Source organism: Onychostruthus taczanowskii, unplaced genomic scaffold (genome assembly GCF_017590055.1).
Source record: "Onychostruthus taczanowskii isolate IOZ18803 unplaced genomic scaffold, ASM1759005v1 scaffold290, whole genome shotgun sequence".
NCBI classification, from domain to species: Eukaryota; Metazoa; Chordata; class Aves; order Passeriformes; family Passeridae; genus Onychostruthus; species Onychostruthus taczanowskii.
In genome coordinates this window covers 74,778-100,437 of record NW_024500240.1, presented here as the reverse complement: position 1 = coordinate 100,437, position 25,660 = coordinate 74,778, and the positions used below count along the sequence as shown (strand labels likewise).

At 62.3% G+C, this 25,660-nt stretch overlaps 2 protein-coding genes across 2 annotated transcripts in view; one reads left to right on the top strand and one right to left on the bottom strand.

Moving 5' to 3' along the window:
- SND1 (staphylococcal nuclease and tudor domain containing 1) overlaps window positions 1-25,660 on the bottom strand; it is an 82,950-nt gene that overhangs the window by 559 nt on the left and 56,731 nt on the right. Inside the window, exons 14-23 of the mRNA XM_041408204.1 lie at window positions 25,397-25,507; window positions 23,853-23,925; window positions 22,300-22,441; window positions 14,737-14,846; window positions 3,940-4,128; window positions 3,022-3,163; window positions 2,499-2,622; window positions 2,338-2,407; window positions 1,906-2,019; window positions 770-1,384 (exon numbers count right to left, since the gene is read on the bottom strand). Coding sequence (XP_041264138.1) covers window positions 770-1,384; window positions 1,906-2,019; window positions 2,338-2,407; window positions 2,499-2,622; window positions 3,022-3,163; window positions 3,940-4,128; window positions 14,737-14,846; window positions 22,300-22,441; window positions 23,853-23,925; window positions 25,397-25,507 — 1,690 coding nt within the window. The remainder of the gene's footprint in view (window positions 1-769; window positions 1,385-1,905; window positions 2,020-2,337; window positions 2,408-2,498; window positions 2,623-3,021; window positions 3,164-3,939; window positions 4,129-14,736; window positions 14,847-22,299; window positions 22,442-23,852; window positions 23,926-25,396; window positions 25,508-25,660) is intronic.
- Window positions 7,294-9,249, top strand: LRRC4 (leucine rich repeat containing 4). The gene has a single exon (XM_041408206.1). It carries the CDS (start codon window positions 7,294-7,296, stop codon window positions 9,247-9,249), a length of 1,956 nt encoding a protein of 651 aa, XP_041264140.1.

Below are 25,660 nucleotides of genomic sequence, written 5' to 3'. Positions count from 1 at the left end.
GATGGGCCCCCCCCACACCCCCATCCAGGCCCCCCAGAGCCAGGACAGGGCCGGGGGTCCCAGGGCTGCATCCTCAGAGAGAGATCCCCCCACCCACGAGTGCCCGGGGTCCCAGCACCGGTCCGAGGGGATGGGGGGGTGCTGACCCCAGCACAGAGGGGACCCCAAAAAAGCAGGACGCTTCACTACGTTTATTGGGCCTCTGCAGCTTTAAATACAGGCCAGGGTTTGGGGGGCCGGGGGGGGCCAAGGCGGGGGGCCGAGGGTGCCCCTCCCCCCAGAGCACGCCCAGGGCTGCCCCCCCCGGGGGCTGGGACGGGATGGGGGGGGCGCAGTGGGTCCTGGAGATGAGGTTCAGGGTCTGCAGCCACTCTGGGACCTAAATCTGGGAGCCAGGTGGGGGTCCAAGGTCAGGGGCTGTTCTGGGGTCCCAGGGTGGGGAGTCCACAATTGGGTTTGGGGTCCCACTTTGCGTCCCAGGGTCAGGGCCCAAGGGTGGGACCTGCAGCAGGGACCCAGGGTGGGGTCTCAGGGTGGGGTCCAGATTTGGGGGCTCCACTTGGCTCCAGGAGATGTCCAAGGTCAGGGGCTGTTCTGGGGTCCCAGGGTGGGGAGTCCACAATTGGGTTTGGGGTCCCACTTTGGGTCCCAGGGTCAGGGCCCAAGGGTGGGACCTGCAGCAGGGACCCAGGGTGGGGTCCCAGGGTGGGGTCCCAGGATGGGGTCCAGATTTGGGGGCTCCACATGGCGGGGACAGGGCTGGGCTGACCCCGGGGGACAGGGCTGGGGTGACCCCCGGGGGAACAGGGCTGGGGTGACCCCGGGGGGACAGGGCTGGGGTGACCCCCGGGGACAGGGTCCCGAGGGTCTGATCGATAATTAACTCGGGGGTCTGGGGGTGGGCAGCACCGGGGGGTGGAGGGACCCCCATGGTCCCAATGGGGCAGCAGCTGGGCCAGGACTGATCAGCACCAGTGGTGAGGGGGGCACAGGGACCCCCAGAACTCACCTGACACCCCCAGTACCCCCAGAACCCACCCCACACCTCTCGAGCACCCACCTCAGGCCTCCCAAAAACCCACCCAACATCCCAGCAGCCACCAAGAGCCTCCAGCCCCTCCGAACACCCCCTGAGCACCCACCCAGCACCCCCCAGCCCCCTGTGCCCCCCGGCACCCACCACTTTCTGGAACTGCCTCTCCTTGCGGGGCTCCACCATCACCAGCCCCTCCTTGACCAGCCCCAACCCCACGTCGCTCTTGGAGTCGGCGAACTGCAGGGTGACGTGGGGGCAGCCGGGGCCCAGGTGCTCCACGTTGAGCAGGCACTGCGTGTTCTGGATGTCCCTCACCACGCTGTCCACGGCGTCCGCGCGCGCCTCCTCCTGCGCCGCGCGCCCGTCAGCGGCCCCGGGGCACGGCCCGCACCCCCCCAAGCCCTCAGGGAGCCCCCACGTCTGGCAGGGACCCCCAAACCCTCAGAGATCCCCTGTGGCCTTCAGGGAGCGCCCAGACCCCCAAGGATCCCCCCCGACCCTCAGACGCCAGGGGCTCCTGGGTGTTTTGGGGACACCCACAACCCACTGTGGGTTTGGGGTAACCCTGGGACTGGGGTGTGGGGGTTGCTGGGGTTACCCTGGCATCGCAGCTCAGGACTGGGGTCAGGGCACACACTGGGGAGCTGGGGTTGGTGTTGGGGGTCAGGAGACACATTGGGGTCCCAGGTTCAGTGTTCACAACTGGGACCAGGTTTGGGGTTGGGGTCCACAGGTGGGACCTGGGGCTCAGGGTGTGGGTCTGGGGGCCACGGTGGGACACGGGGTGGAGCTTCGAGGTCAGGGGCCACAATGGGGGCCCAGGGCCGGGCCCAGGTGTGGGGTCACAGCGGGAGCCCCCCCGTACTCACGTCCTGCGGCACCTGGATGAAGGCAAAGGTGTACTCGGTGGCCTGGGGCGGCAGCACCCGCGGAGAGAACGCCGGCGGCAGCGGGGCCAGGCGGCTGGGGGGCAGCGTCTCCTTCTGCGGGGACACCGGGTGGGGACACCACGGGGACATCAGCGAGGGCGAGACAGCGCGGAGGACACCAGGGACACCAAGGGGATGGATGGATGGATGGATGGATGGATGGATGGTGGATGAATGGATGATGGATGGATGAGGGATGGATGGATCCATGGATCCATGGATGGATGGAGGGATGGATGGATGGATGATGGAGGGATGGATGGATGAGGGATGCATGGATCCACGGATGGATGGATCCATGGATGGATCCATGGATGGATGGATCCATGGATGGAGGGCTGCTCTCCCCCCAGTTTCCCCGGTGCCACTCACGTTGCCGTAGTCAATGTAGAAAATGTGCACTTTGCCACCCGACTCCACCTTCTCCACCCGGGCACGGTACCTGCAGGGTGGGATTTTGGGGATTTGGTCCTCACCCCACACCCCACGGCTGCCCTGGCCCAGCCCATGGGGTCACGCCGTCCCCTCCTCACCATTCCCCGTCGACAAACTTGGCGATGCAGAAGTCGCCGCGGCGCGGGACGAAGGAGCCCTCCACGGGCGGGTGGGCGCCCACCTCGGCGCGCATGTTCTCCATCAGCTTCTCCAGCTGGGCTCCTGCGGGGCCCCGATGCAGGATACACCCCCAGCCCCATCCCAAACCTGACCCCAACCCCGCTGACCCCAACCCCCCTGACCCCAACACCCTCAGTGTGCCCACAGAACCCCAAGTCCCGACAGTGACTTCAACAGTGATCCTGAACCTGCATCTCAACCCCAGACCCTGCCCCAAGACCTAAACCTGTGGACCCCAGACCTGGATCCCAATCATGGACCCTGCCCTGGTCCCAAAAATGGCCCTGGGGGGTGGAGGGGTGACCCCACATCTCCCTGGACACACACATTTGGGCGTTACCCACCAAACCCACAGATCCTCATCCCATCCAACTCGCCCCACCACGCCCGCTCTGGGGAGCACCCCTGGGTGCTGGGGGTGCCCAGGTGTCCCCCCCGTACCTGTCTCCACGTCCTGCACGTAGAAGTGGAGGTCGTCGGTGATCTCGGTGACGAACACGGGTTTGTAGTTGGCCGTGCGCTCCTTCTCCTCCAGCACCGGCACCACCTCCTCCACCGGCGTCTCCTCGTAGTGGGACCACACCTGGGGGGACACGGGGACCCGGCCACGCTCCAGGTGACAGCAATGGCAGGGTGGGGGCTGCACCCGGCAGTGGGAACATGCCCAGGCCTCAGCTTGGGGGATTGTGGGTTGGACATCCCTGGGGTGGGACATCCCTGGGGTGGGACATCTCTGGGGTGGGACATCCCTGGGGTGGGACATCTCTGGGGTTGGACATCTTTGGGGTTGGACATCCCTGGGGTTGGACATCCCTGGGGTGGGACATCTTTGGGGTTGGACATCTTTGGGGTTGGACATCTCTGGGGTTGGACATCCCTGGGGTTGGACATCCCTGGGGTGGGACATCTTTGGGGTTGGACATCTCTTGGCCTGTGACCGTCATCTCTTGGGGTGGGGACATCTATCTCCAGGAGTTGGAACATTCCTTGAGGTGGAACATCTCTTGGGATGGGGACATCCATGGTGGTGGGATCACCTCTCGGCGTGTGGGCACCCAGTGGCTGGGAACATTAATTGGGGTTGTGACACTCCCTGCAGTGGGGCCGTCAGCTTTTGGGGTGGGGACATCCCTTTGCACAGGGACATTTCTTGGGATGGGGACATCCCTTGGCATGGGGACACCCCTCAGAGTGGGAAGGTCTCTCAGCATGGAGACACCTCCTGGACTGAGGCCACCTCCTTTGCTGGGCACATCTCTCAGGGTGGGGACATCCGCTGTGCTGGGGCCAATCTTTTGGGACGGGGCCGTGTCCCTGGGGTGGTGACACTGCTGGGGAGGGTCCCCTGACCCCCCTCACCTTCTCCTTCCTCTGCTTGGCCGCGTCCTGGGCGGCCAGCAGGGCCTTGCAGTAGGGGCTGCGCTCGGCCGTGAAGTGCACGCGGGACAGCGCCTGCTCCACCAGCGCCACCGACAGGTTCACGCCCTCGATGTGCAGCCACCCGATGAAATTCCCGGCCTTGTCCATGCTCTCCACCTCCACCTCAACCTGTGGGATCCCGGGAATCTCGTGAGCTGTGGGTCCCTGTCCCCACCACAGCCTGCCCCAGCTGTCACCTCCTCCCGGCACTCTGAGCTCGCCCAGGTGGGGCCCCCACAATCACCTCCCTGCACCCAGCCTGGGCCCAGGGACCCCCAAGGTGCCAGCCCAAAGTGTCCCCCTGAGGTGCGGGACAAAGGACATGGGGGAACACAAAGCCACCAGGTCCTGCCACACGCTGTATCCTGTTCCACCTGGGTATCCCACCCTGGGAATCACACCCCACCCCGGGATGGGTTGGACTTGTGGCCAGTGTGGCCCTGGGGACAGCACATGGCACAGGACAGTGCCAGGTGTGTGGCCAAGGCACTGGGGACAGCAAGCTTTGGGCCCAGGGTGACACATGGGCCACACCACGATGGTTCAACCCCTGGCTGTGGTCAGTGGGTTTGGCTCTGCCAGCGCTGCCACACGGAGCCTGTGCTGCCCCTGAGCTCACCCATCCCACCACAACTGCTCCCACTGCCCCCCAAAGCCTGGAGGTGTCCCACGGCCCCTGCACCACGCTGGCCATGGCACCAAAACCGGCCATGGCACCGAAACCGGCCACGGCACCGAAACCGGCCACGGCACCACGCTGGACATTGCACTGCTCTGGCCATGACACCAAAACTGGCCACAACACCAAAACCGGCCACGGCACCATGCTGGACAGTGCACCACGCTGGCCACGGCACCAAAACTGGCCATGGCACCACGCTGGACACTGCACTGCTCTGGCCATGGCACCAAAACTGGCCATGGCAGCATGCTGGACAGTGCACTGCTCTGGCCACGGCACCAAATCTGGCCACAACACCAAAACCAGCCACGGCACCATGCTGGACAGTGCACCACGCTGGCCGGCCATGGCACCAAAACTGGCCATGGCAGCTGGACAGTGCACTGCTCTGGCCATGGCACCAAAACTGGCCACAGCACCACGCTGGACAGTGCACCACACCGGCCACGGCACTGAAACTGGCCACGGTACCAAAACTGGCCATGGCATCGTGCCAGACACAGCAACTCACTGGCCACGGCACCCCACTGGCCATTGGGCACCCGTGTGGGTGGTGGCACTGTGGCAGACACAACGGTGTCACCAAAACCGGCCATGTCACCATCCACGGCACCGCACTTGCCAAGGCCGGTGTGTGGCAGGGACACGGCCCCAGGCCACCCGCTGTCCCCAGGCATGCCAGTGCCAGGCTGGCCCCTGGCGGTGCACGGCCGTGGCACCTCCCCAGCGCTGCAGGGTGACACTCTGGGTGACAACAGTGTCCCTGTCCCCCCAGTAGTGACACCACTGGGTCACTGGCCAGGGGACTCGCAGGACAGCGATGGACTCAGGGACAAGATGTGGCCACTGCAGTGAGCAGAGAGCATGTGGGACCCACCCGTGGGGCACAGGAGGCCACCAGGTCCTGCAGCTCCTGTGGGGGGACGTCACTGGAACAGCTGCAGCCCCCTGGGGACGTGCCACCACCACGGGGACAGTGACCCCAGTGAGGAAGGACAGGAGGGTCCCGGGGCACTGCCAGACAGCGTGTCCCAGAGGGGCCACCAGCCCCACCGAGGTCCCCAGCACCCACTGGTGGCACTCGGGTGACAGCTCCAAGTGCCACCAGTGCCACCAAGAGCGGGGGGGGCCACAGAGTGCCTAGAGGGGCTGCAGGTGGTGTCGTGCATCCCAGTCCCACGGGGAGGAGGGGACAAGGCACTGCTGGGGGTGCAGAGCCCGGGCCCCAAGGAGCAGCAGCAGCACCTCCGGGTCTCGTGGTCCCTGTCTCCTGCCCCTGGCAGTCACCCCGTGTCCCCCTCCACCCCTGCGGGGTCGCTGCTCCCCATCAGTGTCACAGCGTGTGTCGGGCCTCAGCCCCAGGGCCGGGGGGCTCGCGGGGGGCTGGAGCCGGGGTCCCCCCCACTCCCTGTCACCTCGAAGCCGCCGAGCCCCGCGCTGTCCCCGTCCCTTCCGTCCCTCCCTCCCTCCGTCCGTCCGTCCCTCTGTCCGTCCGTCCATCCGCCCGAGGAGGAAGAGGAGGAGGAAGCGGCGCATCCCGCATCCCCCTCCCCGCGCACAAAACCGCTCCGGGGCCGCCGCACCGGCCGAAGCGGGGCCGGCGGGGGCCCGCCGGGATGCGTCAGCAGGAGCAGCGGGAGCGGCGGCAGCGGCAATCCATCCGCGCTCGCACTGAAGGACAAAAGGATGAGCCAGCCGCCTGCGCGGCTGCTTCCCGCACCGCCCGCACCGCCCCGCACCGCACCGCCCGCACCGCCCGCACCGCCCCGCGCGGCCCCCGCCACCGGAGGATGCCCGCCGGCACCGCGACCGCCACCGCTGTCACCGCCGCTGTCACCGCCACCATCGCCCCGCGCCGCCGCTGAACGCGACACCCACGCGGGGACGCGGGAACGACACGCGGGAGGGGACGGGACGGGACCCCCCCGCCCCGCCACCAGCGCAGCCGCCGCCGCTACCGGGAGGTGCCCCCGCCGGCATCTCCCCCACGCCGACGCCCTTTCCTCCCCCCCGCTCCCTCCCCGAACCGCGTTTTTCCCTCTCCCGGGGGGGGCTCCCCGCGATTTATTTATTTATTTCGGCCTATTTTTAATCTTTATTTTCCTGTTTTATTTTTAGGTTTCGTCCGGGTTGTTTGGGGTTTTTTTCGTTTTTTTTTTTTTAATATTTTGAATTTTTATTTTTAGTTTTTCATCCGATTTTAGCCTTATTTTAACTTTTATCCTCATTTCCGTTCTTATCTTGATTTGATTTGATTTTAGATTTTTATTCCGTTTTTACCTCCTTTTCCAATTCCCTTTCCTGGCCAAATTTTTTTTTTTTTTTTTCCCCCCATTCCCATTTCCCTCCCCGTCTTTCATTTTTTTTTTTTTCACTTTTTCTCTCCTCCGCTCCCTCCCCTTTTCCCAATTCTTCCTTTTATCCCCGCTTCTTTTTTTTAATTATTTCCTTTTTCACCACTTTCCCCGCGTTCCCCCCCACCCCTTTCCCCGCGGCCTGCGGCCAGCCGGGCCCCCCAGCTCGTGGGAGCCGGGAGAGGGGGGGGCCCCGAGCCCGTTCTGCTCTTCTCGCCGCCATCCCCAGACGATGGTGAATGATGAACGTGCCACACCATGAAGCTCTTGTGGCAGGTAACTGTGCACCACCTCCGCCGCCGCCACCGCACCTGGCCGGGGCTCCTGGCCGCCTCCCTGACCCTGCACGCGTGGCTCCTGGCCACGGCCGCCGCCTCGCCGGGCCCCCAGAGCTGCCCCTCCGCGTGCTCCTGCAGTAACCAGTTCAGCAAGGTGGTGTGCACCCGCCGCGGCCTGGCCGAGGTGCCCCCCGGCATCCCCTCCAACACCCGCTATCTCAACCTCATGGAGAACAACATCCAGATGATCCAGGCGGACACCTTCCGCCACCTGCACCACCTGGAGGTGCTGCAGCTGGGCAGGAACGCCATCCGGCAGATCGAGGTGGGCGCCTTCAACGGCCTGGCCAGCCTCAACACCCTGGAGCTCTTCGACAACTGGCTGACGGTGATCCCCAGCGGGGCCTTCGAGTACCTGTCCAAGCTGCGGGAGCTGTGGCTGCGCAACAACCCCATCGAGAGCATCCCCAGCTACGCCTTCAACCGCGTGCCCTCCCTCATGCGCCTCGACCTGGGCGAGCTCAAGAAGCTCGAGTACATCTCCGAGGGCGCCTTCGAGGGCTTGTACAACCTCAAGTACCTCAACCTGGGGATGTGCAACATTAAGGACATGCCCAACCTGACGCCCTTGGTGGGCCTGGAGGAGCTGGAGATGTCGGGCAACAACTTCCCCGAGATCAAACCGGGCTCCTTCCACGGGCTCAAATCCCTCAAAAAGCTCTGGATTATGAACTCGCAGATCAACCTGATCGAGCGCAACGCCTTCGACGACCTGACGGCGCTGGTGGAGCTCAACCTGGCCCACAACAACCTGTCGTCCCTGCCCCACGACCTGTTCGCCCCGCTGCGCTACCTGGTGGAGCTGCACCTGCACCACAACCCCTGGGACTGCGACTGCGACATCCTCTGGCTGTCGTGGTGGCTGCGGGAGTACATCCCCACCAACTCCACCTGCTGCGGCCGCTGCCACGCCCCGCTGCACATGCGGGGCCGCTTCCTGGTGGAGGTGGACCAGACCTCCTTCCAGTGCTCGGCGCCCTTCATCATGGACGCGCCCGCGGACCTCAACATCTCGGAGGGGCGCGTGGCCGAGCTGCGCTGCCGGACGCCCTCCATGTCCTCGGTGCGGTGGCTGCTGCCCAACGGGACGGTGCTGAGCCACGCCTCGAGCCACCCGCGCCTCTCCGTGCTCAACGACGGCACCCTCAACTTCTCGCACGTGCTGCTGACCGACACCGGCCTCTACACCTGCATGGTGACCAACGTGGCCGGCAACTCCAACGCCTCGGCCTTCCTCAACGTCAGCACGGCCGAGCTCAACACCTCCAACTACAGCTTCTTCACCACCGTCACGGTGGAGACCACCGAGATCTCCCCCGAGGACGTGTCCCCCAAGTTCACCAAGCCCGTGCCCACCACCTCGACGGGCTACCAGCCGGCCTACACCACCACCACCACCGTGCTGGTGCAGACCACGCGCCCGCCCAAGCAGGTGGCCGTGCCCACGGCCGACGCCGGCGACAAGCTGCAGACCAGCCTGGACGAGGTGATGAAGACCACCAAGATCATCATCGGCTGCTTCGTGGCCGTGACGCTGCTGGCCGCCGCCATGCTCATCGTCTTCTACAAGCTCCGCAAGCGCCACCAGCAGCGCAGCACCGTCACCGCCGCCCGCACCGTGGAGATCATCCAGGTGGACGAGGACATCGCGCCGGCCACCGCGGCCACGCCCGCGGCCGCCCCGGCCGGGGAGGGGGCCGTGGTGCTGCCCAACATCCACGAGCACCTCAACTACAACACCTACAAGGCCGGACACGGCGCCCACTGGACAGAGAACGCGCTGGGCAACTCCCTGCACCCCCCCGGGACCACCCTGGCCGACCCCTATTTAATCCAGACCCACCCCAAGGAGAAAGTTCAGGAAACCCAGATATGACTCTTTTTTGGGGGCTTTTTCCTGCTTTTTTTTGGGTCGTCGTCCCCCCCCCCCCCAACGGACAGAGTGAGAACCTGTCCCCCCCCCACTCCAACCCCGGCCCCGAATTATTATAAACGCAATAAATGCACAAAAGCAGAACTCCAAAAAGAAGGAAACCCAGGAGAATTCCTCAATACTAAGGAAAACCAGGATAATTCCTCAATAATAGACACAACTTTTGTACAGGGGGGGGGAGAGACTCTTTTTCGTGTACATGCTTCTATAGCCAACCTCGGGGCCGAGAAGAGCAGCAGATTCTATTAAAATTTAACGAAACCCACCCAAAACTCCTACAAAAAAAAACCACTATTTTCTAACTCGCAGGTTCTATTTAAACACAAAAAGAAACAAACCAGGAGAAACAGAGGAAAAAAAAAAAAAAATCGGTAATAAGAGGAAAAATCCCCGTGCTCGGGGACGAGCGGCGGTGCCGTGGCGCGGGGGGACGCGGGGGACGCCGGAGCGGTGGCAGGAGCTGTCGGGGTGGGGTTTGGGGGGGCTCGGGGTGTTCTTGGGGGTTATTTGGGGGAGGGGGTGAGGTCGGCCCCCCCCACCCCGCGGCGCTGCCCTTGGCCGCGCGCCGGCAGCTCCGGCGTCACCGGAGCGGGATCTCGGCCCCGCGCCAAGACCTTCCCAATGCAATAAAGGTGCCCCCCGCTTTGCTCTGCACCCCCTTTCCCACGGTGTTTGTCACCCCCCCGGGCCCCCCGGATCCCCCGGCACAGGGCTACGGCTCCTGGGGGGCTGGGGGGGCCCCCACGGGAGACCTGACCAATGATTGTAACCACCTTCACTAAAAACGGCATTTTTAGTCCTTTTATTTGAATGGGGGGGGGAGGTGTGGGGAACACCCCCCCGTCCCCGGGAGGGGGTGACGATGGGGACCCCCCCCCCAAGGGCTGCTCACGGAACGGGGGGGGCTGGGAGAAATTAAGGGCTTGGGGAGGGGGGGAGGTGACAAGGAATGTAATTTCTGTGTAATTGCAGGGGGTTGGAGCGGAGATAAGCAGCAGAGAGGGGGGGGGGCCCTCCCTGGTTGCTCGGGCACTGGAATTACTTTAATTTCTCGTTTTAGCTTTAAAATGTTCTTGCAGGGGGGGATAAAGCTGAGCTAAAATGTAGGGTCTGGGGGTGTCCGGGGGGGGGTGGAAGGCGGGAAGGAGATGCAGGAGTTCCCTCTCGGGCTGTAAACGCCGGAAGGATCCGACTGTACCGCGAATCCAACAAAAAAAAAAAAAAAAAACAAGTGTATTTTTGTATTTTAATAAATATTGTTCCAAATTTGTAACGCTGAGTGCCCGAGGGGTTAAACGGGGGCGCTCGGGGGGGGCCGCGGGGGGCCCCCCCTCCCCGCCTGCCTGAAAGGGGTTTTTTGTCCTCTCAGCAGGAAAAGCTTTGGAAAAATCGCGGAGCGGGAAAGGGAGATGGAGGGAGAGGATGGAGGAGGGGAGGGGGCGAGGAGAACTGCGGGTGACAAGAACTGGGGGGGGGACAAGAATTAGGGGGTGACGTTGGGGGGACAAGAATTAGGGGGTGACATTGGGGTGATGAGAATTGGGGGGGACACGGAGGGTGACATGGGGGGACAATTACGGGGTGACACTGGGGAGAGTGATGGGAATCAGGGGGTGACAGCAGTGGGGGGGGCACTGTGGGACCCCGGAATGGGGCTTGGGGGGGTTGGGGGTCACCCCCCAGCCTGGGGGTTCCCAGCTGGAATTGGGATTGGAGGGAGGGAGGAGGGATAGGGATCAATCAGGGGCGTTGCCCCTGCCCGGGAGGGACAGGGGGACAGCGGGACCCCCCCTCTGAGGGGACAGCGGGATCCCCCATTCTGTGGAACGGGGACACCAGGAGCCTCAGCTGTGTGGGGACAGTGGGACATCCAGCCTGGACACCAGGTGCCACCCTCAGGACACGGGGTGTGCTGGGCGCTGGTGGTGGGGACAAGGGACACAGGGACAAGGACACAGAGTGTCCCTGTGGCAGTGGGGACACAGGGACCCTGGAATGTCCCCAAGGTGCCACCTCCACCCCAGTGCCAGGGGCAGTGCCACCACCCCCGGGGGGCTGAGCCCCTCCCCCAGTCACCACGGAGCTGTCAGGGTTCAGTGTTGGGATTTGGGGGATTTTTAGGATTTTTGCTGTTTTTGGCGGATCCGGGTCAGTTTTTCCCAAAACCATATTCCTGCTTTTCCCTTTATTCCTGAATTTTCCCACCCAGGCCAATCTGGGAATGCCAACACCTCCTGCTCATCCTGGGGGATGAACTCCCCCTCCTCCCTGTGCAGGGGACAGACAGGAGTGATCCCAAAAATCCTGGGAATGCTGAAGGGGGCTGGAGGGATTTATGGATTTTATTAGCGCTGATTTTAGCCCAAGCTCAGAGCAGCTGAGTCCATCATCATCATCATGATCATTATCCCATCCTCATCCTCATCCCATCCGTATCCTTATCCTCCTCCTCATCCTCATCCCCATCCCATCCCATCCCCAAACCCCTCTGGTTCTGGACCCCCCCAGCTCCCACTCCCAGGAATACCATCCTATCCATCTTGCTAAGGACAATCCCCCCAGGTCTTTCCCTGGAATGATTCCTTCAGAGCAGGGTGGGAATCAGGGCCTGGGATGTGGGGAAAGGCAAATACTGACAAATCCAGGGATTTTTAGGGAATGTCAGGGAAGTCCCCACGGCAGAGGGATTTGGAGTTCTGCTCGTGCCTCCCCCGGCATCGGTGGCTCTGGAGGGAGCTGGGATGGGGTGGGATGTGGGACAGTGCAATGGGACACAGTGAGTGCTCCAAGCACAGGGCTGGGATCAGCCCTGGGATCGGGACCAGTGTTGGGATTGACCCTGGGATCAGGGTTGGGATTGGTGCTGGGATTGGAGCTGGGATCAGGCTAGGATCAGGATTGGGATCAGCACTGGGATCAGGGTTGGGATCAGTGCTGGGATCAGGCTGGGATTAGGATTGGGATCAATGCTGGGATCAGTGCTGGGATCAGGCTGGGATTAGGATTGGGATCAAGGCTGGGATCAGGCTGGGATTGGGGCTGGGATCAGTGCTGGGATCAGGCTGGGATTAGGATTGGGATCAGTGCTGGGATCAGGGCAGGGCTGACCCACTGGGAATTCACAGCTCCAGCGGACAAAAAGCACTGGAGCATGTGGGGGGGCCGGGGCAGTTTCCCGGCGTTCCCGGAGGATCAGCAGCTCCTGCTGGATCAGCACAGCCTCGGAGGAGCCGAGGGGCACCCGGGGGTCCCCTGGGCCCTTCCCGGGCGCTCCGGGAGCCGCGATCCCGCCGGAGCATCCAGCACCCCCTGCTCCCCACGCTGCGGGGCCGGTTCGTCAGCGGCGGCTCCGGGCCCGTGAGTCAGCAGCAGCCGGAGCCGCCGGATAAAAATATCCCACGGCTGTGGGGGTGGGCAGGGACTCGGCTGCCGGCGGGAACGCGGCCGGGGCCACCGTGGGAACCGTGGGGACCCGCGCGGGGACCCGCAGCCGGAGCCAGGAATTGGCCTGGGCGGCATCCCGGCTTCCCACGGCCTCCCTGCCACGGCATTCCTGCCCCGCATCCCTGACTCCTGCCCCGCATCCCTGACTCCTGCCCTGCATCCCCGACTCCTGCCCTGCATCCCCGACTCCTGCCCTGCATCCCCAACTCCTGCCCTGCATCCCTGACTCCTGCCCTGCATCCCCAATTCCTGCCCTGCATCCCCGACTCCTGCCCTGCATCCCCAATTCCTACCCTGCATCCCCATCTCCTTCCCTGCATCCCCAACTCCTGCCCTGCATCCCCAACTCTGCCTTGCATCCCTGACTCCTGCCCTGCATCCCCATCTCCTTCCCTACATCCCCAATTCCTGCCCTGCATCCCCAATTCCTGCCCCGCATCCCCAACTCCTTCCCTGCATCCCCGATTCCTGCCCTGCACCCCCAGCTCCACGTTCCTGGGCAGCAGCCCATCTTCCCACGGCCTCCCCACGACATTCCCGGGAAGCGTCCTGGCTCCCACGTGTCCTCCCTGCCACAGCATTCCTGGGAAGCAGCTCGGGCTCCATCTGGCCTCCCTGCCACGGCGTTCCTGGGCAGGTGCAGCGCGGAGCCTCCGGAATGTGCCGAGGCAGCGGAGCGAAGCCCTTGGGATGCGGGTCAGCAATTCCCGGCAGCGCGAGATGCTGAGCAGGGAGGGGGACGACTGCAGTGTCCCCGTGTCCCTGTGCTCCCGTGTCCCTGTTTCTCCATGTTCCTGTATCCCTGCACCCCTGCATCCCTGTGTCCTCGTGTCCCTGTTTCTCCACGTTCCTGCATCCCTACACCCCTGTAGGGATGTGTCCCTGTGTCCTCCTGTCCCTGTCCTCCTTTGTCCTTGTTTCTCCTCATTTCTGTATCCCTACACCCCTCTGTCCTCCTGTCCCTGTGTTTCCATATCCTCAGGTCCCTGTATTCCCATGTCCCTGCATCCCTGTGCCCCTGTGTCCCTGCATTCCCACACCCCTGTTTCCCCCTATTCCCATGTCCCTGTGTCCCTGCACCCCCATGCCCCACATCCCCGTGTCCCTGCATTCCCGTGTCCCCACAGCCGCTGCCACATCTGGATCCACGCCCACATCTGGATCCACCCCTGCACCTGGGTCTACAGCCACATCTGCACCCATGGCAACACCTGGATCCAGGGCCACAGCTGCCACCCTGCCCACACCTGGACCTGCAGCCACATCTGCATCCACAAACCACATCTGGATCCCCGCCCACAGCTGCATCCCTGTCAGCATCTGCATCCCTGCCCACATCTGGATCCATGCCCAAAACTGCAGCTGTGTCCACATCTGCATCAACCGTGTCTGCAGCCACGGCCACATCTGGATCCATAAATCCCATCTGGATCCATAATTCCCATCTCTATCCATGCCCACATCCACACCAGTGCCAACATCTGGATGGGAGCATCAGTCCCTGAATTTTGGCTCAGCAGGACCATGACAGTCGGCGGGGGGGGGAAGGATCCGGTATCCACCTCGGAATTGTGAATCACACAAAAATTACCCAAAATGGGCCCCGAGCTCCGGAGCTGCAATCAGGGAAATCACAGGAGTTCCAGGGAATTTTAATATTCGGAGACGCTAACGGGAACAGGTTCAAACAGGGGGATCCATCCAGAATCCAACCCCACATCCATCCTGCACCTGCCCAGGGCACTCTCAGTGCCCCCTGGGATCTCCTGGGATCTCTCAGCACCACCTGGGATCTGCTGGTGACACCTTGGATCTCTCAGAACCACCTGGGATCTCTCCATATCCCACAGGATACTCCTGGTATCCCCAGGATCTCTGGGTACAGCTCACCCTCTGGTCCCTCACAGCTGCTGCCCACAGATCCCCCCGGATCCCCCCGGATCCTGGATCCCCCCGGATCCCCCCGACGCCCGGCTCCGGCCGTACCTCCCTCTGCAGCACGAGCTCCTTGGTGAAGAGCGCGGCCTCCTCGCTGAAGGGCTCCCCCTCCTGCGCCAGCCCCGGCACGTTCCGGGCTCCCCGCGGGCACTCGATCCCTGCGGGAAAACCGGGCAGGGTCAGGGCACCTGGGAATGGCACCTGGGAATGGCAACCTGGCAATGGCACCTGGGAACGGCACCTGGCAATGGCACCCTGGGAAAGGCACCTGGGAATGGCACCCTGGGAATGGCACCATGGGAATGGCACCTGGGAATGGCACCTGGGAATGGCACTATGGGAATGGCACCCTGGCAATGGCACCTGGGAATGGCACCTGGGAATGGCACCCTGGGAATGGCACCCTGGGAATGGCACCCTGGGAATGGCACCCTGGGAATGGCACCCTGGGAATGGCACCCTGGGAATGGCACCCTGGGAATGGCACCCTGGGAATGGCACCCTGGGAATGGCACCCTGGGAATGGCACCCTGGGAATGGCACCCTGGGAATGGCACCCTGGGAATGGCACCCTGGGAATGGCACCCTGGGAATGGCACCCTGGGAATGGCACCCTGGGAATGGCACCCTGGGAATGGCACCCTGGGAATGGCACCCTGGGAATGGCACCCTGGGAATGGCACCCTGGGAATGGCACCCTGGGAATGGCACCCTGGGAATGGCACCCTGGGAATGGCACCCTGGGAATGGCACCCTGGGAATGGCACCCTGGGAATGGCACCCTGGGAATGGCACCCTGGGAATGGCACCCTGGGAATGGCACCCTGGGAATGGCACCCTGGGAATGGCACCCTGGGAATGGCACCCTGGGAATGGCACCCTGGGAATGGCACCCTGGGAATGGCACCCTGGGAATGGCACCCTGGGAATGGCACCCTGGGAATGGCACCCTGGGAATGGCACCCTGGGAATGGCACCCTGGGAATGGCACCCTGGGAATGGCACCCTGGGAATGGCACCCTGGGAATGGCACCCTGGGAATGGCACCCTGGGAATGGCACCCTGGGAATGGCACCCTGGGAATGGCACCCTGGGAATGGCACCCTGGGAATGGCACCCTGGGAATGGCACCCTGGGAATGGCACCCTGGGAATGGCACCCTGGGAATGGCACCCTGGGAATGGCACCCTGGGAATGGCACCCTGGGAATGGCACCCTGGGAATGGCACCCTGGGAATGGCACCCTGGGAATGGCACCCTGGGAATGGCACCCTGGGAATGGCACCCTGGGAATGGCACCCTGGGAATGGCACCCTGGGAATGGCACCCTGGGAATGGCACCCTGGGAATGGCACCCTGGGAATGGCACCCTGGGAATGGCACCCTGGGAATGGCACCCTGGGAATGGCACCCTGGGAATGGCACCCTGGGAATGGCACCCTGGGAATGGCACCCTGGGAATGGCACCCTGGGAATGGCACCCTGGGAATGGCACCCTGGGAATGGCACCCTGGGAATGGCACCCTGGGAATGGCACCCTGGGAATGGCACCCTGGGAATGGCACCCTGGGAATGGCACCCTGGGAATGGCACCCTGGGAATGGCACCCTGGGAATGGCACCCTGGGAATGGCACCCTGGGAATGGCACCCTGGGAATGGCACCCTGGGAATGGCACCCTGGGAATGGCACCCTGGGAATGGCACCCTGGGAATGGCACCCTGGGAATGGCACCCTGGGAATGGCACCCTGGGAATGGCACCCTGGGAATGGCACCCTGGGAATGGCACCCTGGGAATGGCACCCTGGGAATGGCACCCTGGGAATGGCACCCTGGGAATGGCACCCTGGGAATGGCACCCTGGGAATGGCACCCTGGGAATGGCACCCTGGGAATGGCACCCTGGGAATGGCACCCTGGGAATGGCACCCTGGGAATGGCACCCTGGGAATGGCACCCTGGGAATGGCACCCTGGGAATGGCACCCTGGGAATGGCACCCTGGGAATGGCACCCTGGGAATGGCACCCTGGGAATGGCACCCTGGGAATGGCACCCGTGAATGGCACCCTTGGAATGGCAACCTGGGAAGGGCTGGGAGGGGAGGGGACACTGGAAACAAGGGAGATGTGGGGAGCTCCGGGATGGTCTAGGGTTGGCACGGCTGGGGGACAGGCTGGGACCAGCAGGGATGGGGACACAGGGAAAACAGAGATAGGGACACGGGGACAAACAGGGATGGGGACACAGGGAAAACAGGGATAGGGACACGGAGACAAACAGGGATGGGGACACAGGGAAAACAGGGATAGGGACACGGGGACAATCAGGGATGGGGACACAGGGACAAACAGGGATAGGGACACGGGGACAAACAGGGATGGGGACACAGGGACACGTGCAGGCCCCCACCCAGACCCCTCTGTCACAGCCGCTCCCCTGCCCCCGGGATCCCCCTGCCCTGGCTCAGAGCAGAGGGAAGTCCTGCATTATTAATGATCATTTACATAATCTGCATAATGAATGAAGTGCTGGGAATACAGCTCCATGCTGGAGCCACGAGTGAGGAGGTGCCACATCCCCAAGGCCACGTCAGTGTCACCAACACCCAGGGACACAAGGACACAGATCCTGCCTGGAGCAGCTGGGAGTGCCCAGAGCCCACCCTGAGGGACAATGGCCCTGTGCCACCAGGCCTTTCCCCATCCCCATCCTCATCCTCATCGCCATCCCCATCCTCATCCTCATCCCCTCCTCATCCCCGGCCCTGTTATATCCCCATCCCATCCCATTCATCCCAGTCCCCATTCCCAGGGAGTGCTGCCTCCAAGGGAAGCCATTTCCAGGGAATCCAGCAGGAGCTTCCCAACCCTGTCCCTGCCCTTCACGGCACACGCATCCTCTGTCCCCAAAAATGGGGACGGAAAGGGGGATTTCTGGAAAAGGGGAATTCTGGGAAACACGGCAGAATGTGGGATGGGGAGCAGGAAATCCCGGGATCTTTGTTCATGATTTGGAACCGTCAGGCACCCCCAAGACCTGGGATCACCCCAGGATTCTCCTTCCAGCACTGGCTGGGCTCTGGCACGGCTCTGATCCCAACCCTGGCTCTGATCCTGACCCAGCACTGATCCCAAATTTCTCCAGCAAGGAGCATCCCCCAGCGCCGCACCGGGAATGGGAATGAGGGGCTGGAGCTGCCCTTCCTCCTCCATGGAAGGGGCCAGGAAGGCTCATGGACCACAATGGAATTTTTCCCCTCAAAGTAACAAGGGAAGAGCTGAGGAAGCAGCAGAATCCCTAAACTCCGCCAGCTCCCGGCTGCTCCGGGCTGGGATCCCGCTCCGGATCCTCTCCGGCCTCCGGCGCTTCCCAAGCCCACCTGAGGGAAGGTTCTGGAAAAGGGAAAGCTCCAAAGGCTGGGCTGGGCACTCTCATCCCCCAGGAATGCTGGCGGGAGCGGGGAGGGGACGCTTGGCACCCGGAAAAGTTCTCCAGCACTTTAAAAATAGCAGCTAATCCCGAATCCGCGGCTGTGCCGCGCTTCCCGGGAAGCCGTGACGGATTAATGAGGGATGCGGCTGCAAGTGCTGCAGCCACCGCTCCCCTGGGCTTCCCAGAGAATTCCAGCACAATCCTGCCCAGCCAGGGCCCGGCCTGGGATGGAGGGGGCGACCATGGGGCTGCTCCCATCCCGGAATGAATCCCTAAACTCCGCCAGCTCCCGGCTGCTCCGGGCTGGGATCCCGCTCCGGATCCTCTCCGGCCTCCGGCGCTTCCCAAGCCCACCTGAGGGAAGGTTCTGGAAAAGGGAAAGCTCCAAAGGCTGGGCTGGGCACTCTCATCCCCCAGGAATGCTGGCGGGAGCGGGGAGGGGACGCTTGGCACCCGGAAAAGTTCTCCAGCACTTTAAAAATAGCAGCTAATCCCGAATCCGCGGCTGTGCCGCGCTTCCCGGGAAGCCGTGACGGATTAATGAGGGATGCGGCTGCAAGTGCTGCAGCCACCGCTCCCCTGGGCTTCCCAGAGAATTCCAGCACAATCCTGCCCAGCCAGGGCCCGGCTGGGATGGAGGGGGCGGCCGTGGGGCTGCTCCCATCCCGGAAAGGGCCCTGCAGGGATGGGGGTGAGAATTCCGCAGCATCCCTGCGGCATCCTGAGCATCCCGAGGTATCCCTCAGCATCCCATGGACATTCCAGAGCATTCCTGGTACCCCGCAGCAGCCGTGGGATATCCTAAAGCATCCCAAGGCATCCCGGGGCATCCCACAGCATCCCAGAGTATCCCACAGCATTCCTGCAGGATCCTGCACCAGGATTCCAGGAGGAATTCCTCCCCAGCCCTCAGTGGGGACAGAACAGATCTTTCAGGGAGAATCCCTTGGAGCAAGGACCCTTCCAGCCTTGATTCCAGGGATTTGAGCACTTTGCCCCCTCGCTGTGCCAGAGCCACAGCCGGGCTGGGATCTGGGATGGCTCCGGGCCGGGATCGGCTGTGCCGGGGCCGAGCGCCAGGGATCGATCTCCCGCAGGATTTATGGATTTTGGGAGCAGGGGAGGTGAGCTACAGGGAGGGGACACCCGGGAAGTGGGGCTGGAACGCCGAGGATCCGCCCCAGATCCTGGCGGGAGCAGCACTGGGACAGCCACAGGCTGGGAATGCTCACACGGAAGAACTCCAGATTCCCATCCCTGCCTCCCAGTCCCGCAGCTCCCAGGGAAAATTTTGGACCCCTTGGAGCCACTTGGCCACTCCAACATCCCCAGAGTTGCCCTCTCATCCCTCGGGAATTCTCCTGCTCCTAGCCCCCGCTCTGGGAAGGCGTCAGGCTCCGGAGTTTTGCCGGGAGAGAGGAATTCGGGATTAAACCGGCGCCTGTATTTGCACATATTTATAGTGCTCTGACGGATCTATTTTAGCTGGAAAGCCGGGATGAGCTCCCTCGGGAGCATCCCTGGAGTCACATTTTAAGGGACTTGGCATCTCTTTCTGGTGCTCATTTGCATTTGATATCCATAAAAAAGGCAGGCGTTGATAAAAGGCGGATATTTATCCTATTCCTGGCTTGGCAGAGGAGGGTTGGGAATGGCACCGGGGAGAAATCCAACAAAAAACAGGGAAAATAAAAGCCAGAAGGTCCCGCCAGGACCATGGGATTCTATGGGATGGGATGGTCTTGGGGATCCATCCCTTCTAGAACAGAGCAGGGCGGAGCAGGATTCCCAACGGAGCAGGAATTCCCGTGGAGCAGGACCGTGGAGCAAGAATGCCAATGGAGCAGGAATTCCTGAGGCTCAGGGACCTCCAAAGAGGAGAACCATGGAGCAGGGATGCCCATGGAGCAGGGCTCCCACGGAACAGGGACTCTCCTGTGGAGCAGGGATTGCAGCACCAGGGATCCCAGCACCACTGGGAGCAGGGAGGGAGCCCCCACTTCCCAAAGGCCCATCCCGGTGCCGGTGTCCATGGGGGACAGAGACAGGACACATTCCCAACTCCGGGAGCAAAGGGATGGACAAAGAACCACCGACTCCATCCCTGCTCCCCTCAGGAAAAACATTCCCTGTGAGGGAGCCACCCCCACCTTTCCCAGTGTTTGATCCTGGAACTGGATCCTTGAAACTCCAACGGAATTCTTCCCCATCCTCATCTTCATCCTCATCCTCATCCTCATGCCATTCCCATCTTCACCCCCACTCTCATTCTGATCCTCATCCTGTCACCACTCCCACCCCCACTCCCATCCTCCTCCCCATCCTGCTCCTCATTCCCAATCCATCCTATCCCTATCTATATCCCCATCCCCATCCCCATCCCTCCTCCCTTCTCCCCACTTTGTGCTTCCCTACCTGCTCCCGAGTTTTTTGGGTGGGATCACCCTTCCCAATCCCAACCTCCCCCACCTCTCCCAGCCTGACCCGAGGCAGCTCCAGCGTTAATTCCGACCCTTCATCCCGGGATGCCCCAGCCCAGGGAATGTTCTGCTGCTGATCCCGGAACCCAGCCGCACCGATCCCGGGATCCCAAGGTGCCAATCCCAGGAACTCCATGGGGCTGATCTCAGAACCCCACAGTGCTGATCCTGGGAACCCCACGGTGCCAACCCTGGAACCCCACGGTGCCAATCCCGGGATCCCACAGTGCTGATCCTGGAAGCCCACGGTGCCGATCCCGGCATTCCACGGTGCTGATCCCAGGATCCCATGGTGCTGATCCCGGAACCCCGCAGTGCTGATCCCGGGATCCCATGGTGCCAATCCCAGGAACCACACAGTGCTGATCTCAGAACCCCGCAGTGCTGACCCCAGAACCCCGCAGCACCGATCCCGGGATCCCAAGGTGCCAATCCCAGAACCCCACAGCACCGATCCTGGGATCCCACAGCACAGACCCCGAAACCCCACAGTGCTGACCCCGAAACCCCGTGATGCCAATCCTGGAACCCCATGGTGCCAATCCTGGAACCCCACAGTGCCAATCCTGGGATCCCACAGTGTTGATCCTGGAAGCCCGCAGTGCCGATCCCGGCATTCCACGGTGCTGATCCCAGAACCCTGCAGCGCCGATCCCGGGATCCCAAGGTGCCAATCCCAGGAACTCCATGGGGCTGATCTCAGAACCCCGCGGTGCCGATCCCGGAACCCTGAGGTGCCAATCCCAGAACCCCACAGCACCGATCCTGGGATCCCACAGCACGGATCCCGGAACCCTGCGATGCCAATCCCGGGAACCCCATGGTGCCGATCCCGGGATCCCAAGGTGCCAGTCCCAGGAACTCCATGGGGCTGATCTCAGAACCCCACAGTGCTGATCCCAGAACCCTGAGGTGCCAATTCCGGGATCCCACAGCACAGATCCCGAAACCCCACAGTGCTGATCCTGGAACCCTGCGGTGCCAATCCTGGAACCCCATGGTGCTAATCCTGGAACCCCACGGTGCCAATCCTGGGATCCCACAGTGTTGATCCTGGAAGCCCGCAGTGCCGATCCCGGCATTCCACGGTGCTGATCCCAGAACCCTGAGGTGCCAATCCTGGGATCCCACAGCACAGATCCCGAAACCCCACAGTGCTGATCCCGGAACCCCGTGGTGCCAATCCTGGGATCCCATGGTGCTGATCCCGGAACCCTGCGATGCCAATCCTGGAACCCCATGGTGCTGATCCCGGAACCCCACGGTGCCAATCCTGGAAGCCCGCGGTGCCAATCCCGGGATCCCACGGTGCTGATCCCAGGAACCCCACAGTGCTGATCTCAGAACCCTGAGGTGCCAATCCTGGGATCCCATGGTGCTGATCCCGGAACCCTGCGGTGCTGATCCCGGGATCCCAAGGTGCCAATCCCAGGAACCCCAGGGCGCTGATCTTGGAACCCAGCAGCGCTGATCCCAGAACCCCATGGTGCCAACCCTGGAACCCCACAGCGCCAATCCTGGGATCCCATGGTGCTGATCCCGGAACCCTGCGGTGCTGATCCCGGGAACCCCATGGTGCCGATCCCAGGATCCCAAGGTGCCAGTCCCAGGAACTCCACGGTGCCGATCCCGGAACCCCGCAGCACCGATCCGGGGGATCCCCCAGCACGGACCCCGTGGCGCCGGTCCCGGCTCACCTGCGAGCAGGAAGGTGATCAGGCACGTTTCCTTGGGCAGGAAGAGCTTCAGGCGGGAGCCGCTGAACACGTATTCCACCACGGCCTCGGAGCGGCCGGCGCGCTGCAGGAACGGCAGGAACTGCTTCGCCTTCTGCGTGTCCTGCGGGAAAACGGGAATTCGGGGAATTCCCTGCAATCCTGACCTGCCGGGACAGCTCCTCGTCCCCTGTGCCGGCTGGGGTGCGACATTTGGGCACGGAGCTGGGCGCTTCCAGCTCGGGATGGGCCCTGCACCCCAAACACGGCCCAAATCTATCCCAAAATCCCAAACATATCCCAAATCACATCTCAAAATACACCCAAAAATCCCTAATACATCCCAAAACATATCCCAAATCACATCTCAAAATACATCCAAAAACCCCTAATACATCCCAAAACATATCCAAAATCACATCTCAAAATACACCCAAAAATCCCTAATACATCCCAAAACAAATCCCTAATACATCCCAAAACATATCCAAAATCACATCTCAAAATACATCCAAAAACCCCTAATATATCCCAAAACAAATCCCTAATACATCCCAAAACACATCCCAAATATATCCCAAATCCATCCCAAAATCACAAAAGTACTCTAAATCACATCCCAAATCACATATCAAAATACATCCAAAAATCCCAAATACATCCCAAAACAAATCCCTAATATATCCCAAATATATCCCAAATCCATCCCAAAATCACAAAAGTACTCTAAATCACATCCCAAATCACATATCAAAATACATCCAAAAATCCCAAATACATCCCAAAACAAATCCCTAACACATCCCAAATATATCCCAAAATGCATCCCAAATGCATCCCAAAAATATCCCAAAACACATCCCAAACATATCTCAAAATGCATCCAAAAATCCCAAACCCATCCCAAAATCCCAAAAATATCCCACAACACATCCCAAATACATCTCAAAACACATCCAAAAATCCCAAATAGATCCCAAAATAAATCCTAAATATATCCCAAAACGCATCCCCAATCCTGCCAAAATACATCCAAAATTCATCCCTAAACCATTCCCAAATCCGTCCAAAATCCATCCCAAAACCCCAAATCCATCCCGAATCCACCCCAAAGCCCATCCTTCCCCTCCCCACAGGGCAGCTGCCTGGATCAGCAGGACAGATCCAGCCCCATTTCCCCATCCCTAATGGAGCATCCCATCACTCCCCTTTCCCGGGATCCACCCCTCCCCACCCCAACACCGAAGGGCTCAAAAAAAAAATCCTTGAAAATGTCAATTAATTGAGGACAACCTAACGAGCTCCGCTGGGAGGTGTGGGGATCCCCAGATTCCCTCAGCAGAGCCGGGCAGTCCCGGATTCCCACTGGCATTCCAGTGTTGGCTCCTGCCAGCTGGTTTCCAGGCTAGGGGGCAGCTCCCGGTTTATTTATCCAAGGGAAAAAGGGGAAAACCCCCCACAGCAGCTCCCAGAACAACGGGTGAGGGTTTCCCTGCGGAATTCCCGCCCATCCCGCGGCCCGAGGGGATCCTCACCCCGGAGATGTCGGCCACCCTGTGGATCGGCACCTCCTTCTTGCTGTGCAGCCCTTTCCCGTTCTTGATGGCCCTGGAGAGCGGAGGGAGCGCCGGGAATCAGCTCCTGCCGCAGCACCAGGCCCGGGGGACGCCCAGACGGAGCATCCCAGCCCTGGAGGGAGCGCTTCCCAGGAGCCGGGATGGGGAATGCCGCACACGGAGGGCAGCGAACGCAGGGAAAAGCAGCGGGAGGCTGGAGCTGCTGCCAGACCCAAACCCAGATCCTGGTCTCGGCTGGGACGTTCCCCTGGGGTGTTCCCAAAGGATGCTCCCTCAGGATGAGGCCACCAAGCTCCCTGTCCCCACCTGGAGTGACCCCTCCTGCTCCAGGGCCTGGAGGGTTGGGAAAGTGTGCCGGGATTCTGGCAGAGCCAATGGTGTGGGATGTGATTCCAGGCTCTCTGAAGAGCTGGGAATGCTGAATGGATCCCCCAGACTGCTCCAGGCCCTGCACCACAACCTCATCCCGAATCCCAGAGCATCCCATTCCTGCTGCTCCTGGCATTGTCCCAGAGCTGCCAGCTCCTCTGCCTGCTGCCAGCACGATCCCAGATTTGGGATGTGCCAAAGCTCCCAATGGCACGGATGAGCCACCTCTGGGATCGGGTGGGAACATCCAGCTCCTCCACCTGGGGATGTTCAGACTGAACCCCAACCCTGGAGGGTGGCTCTGGCTCCAGGTGTCACATCCCAGCCCCGTATCCAGTTCCAGGTGCCAGATCCCAGCCCCGTATCCAGCTCCAGGTGCCAGATCCCAGCCCCGTATCCAGCCCCAGGTGTCACATCCCAGCCCCGTATCCAGCTCCAGGTGCCAGATCCCATCCCTGCATCCCGGTATCCCGGTGCCCCCTCCGCAGCTCTGAGCTGCTGACTTCCTGCCAGGCTTCCCAAAAGGCACATTCCAGGCGTTGGGAAGGAGCCTCCGAGCAATCTGCCGGCCGCCCACCGCCCGGGCACGGCTGGGTGGAAGGGGAGCAGCTTTCTCCGGATTGATCCGCCTTTTCCCGCAGCAGCCAGCGCGCCCGGGAAGGCGCCGCAGCCCCCTCCAAGCTGCTCTCCCGGCTCTCGGCATCGTGCCGGGATCTGCTGCCAGGGAGGAGCTGAGATCCCGCCATTCCCGCCGGGCTCAGCCGCCACCGAGCCGCCTCCGGAGGGAGCGGGGCCGGGCAGGGAAGGGGGTCCATCGCCATTCCAGGGCCAGCAGGAGCATGGGATGAGGGACGGGGACACGGGGAGAGCTCCCAGGGGTGGGAACAGCAATCCCTGTGGGCACAGGGGTCACCGGGACACGGGATCCCCACGGGATCCTCTGCGTGGGGCTGAGCACACCTGGGTCTGGCGCACCTGACACCCCAGGGGACACGGCCGGGACGGACAGAGGGACACGGGCAGCGCTGCGCGGGAATCGCCCCGAGCCGCGGGGACGGGGCGGGGGACAGGGGACACAGGATGTGACAGGGAGAGCACAGGGCAGCGGGCACAGCCCCCGGCCCCGCGCTCACCGGGCCTCGGCCGCCAGCAGCTCGTCGTAGTGCGCCGAGCGCTGGTCGTCGTCCTGCCGGTAGCGCAGCACCGTGGCCAGGCCCTTGCTGACCAGCGCCTCCGCGATGTTGCTGCGGGAACGGGAACGGGGCCGGATCGGGGCGGGACCGGGGCCGGGGAGACCCCAGGCCCATCCCATCCCATCCCATCCCACCCCAATTCCACCCCTTCCCATCCCACCCCAGACCCATCCCATCCCATCCCACCCCAGGCCCATCTCATCC

What these genes read in the sequence shown, in the direction of transcription:
- LRRC4 (XM_041408206.1), top strand. Translation starts at nt 7,294, where the DNA reads ATGAAGCTCTTGTGGCAGGTAACTGTGCACCACCTCCGCCGCCGCCAC.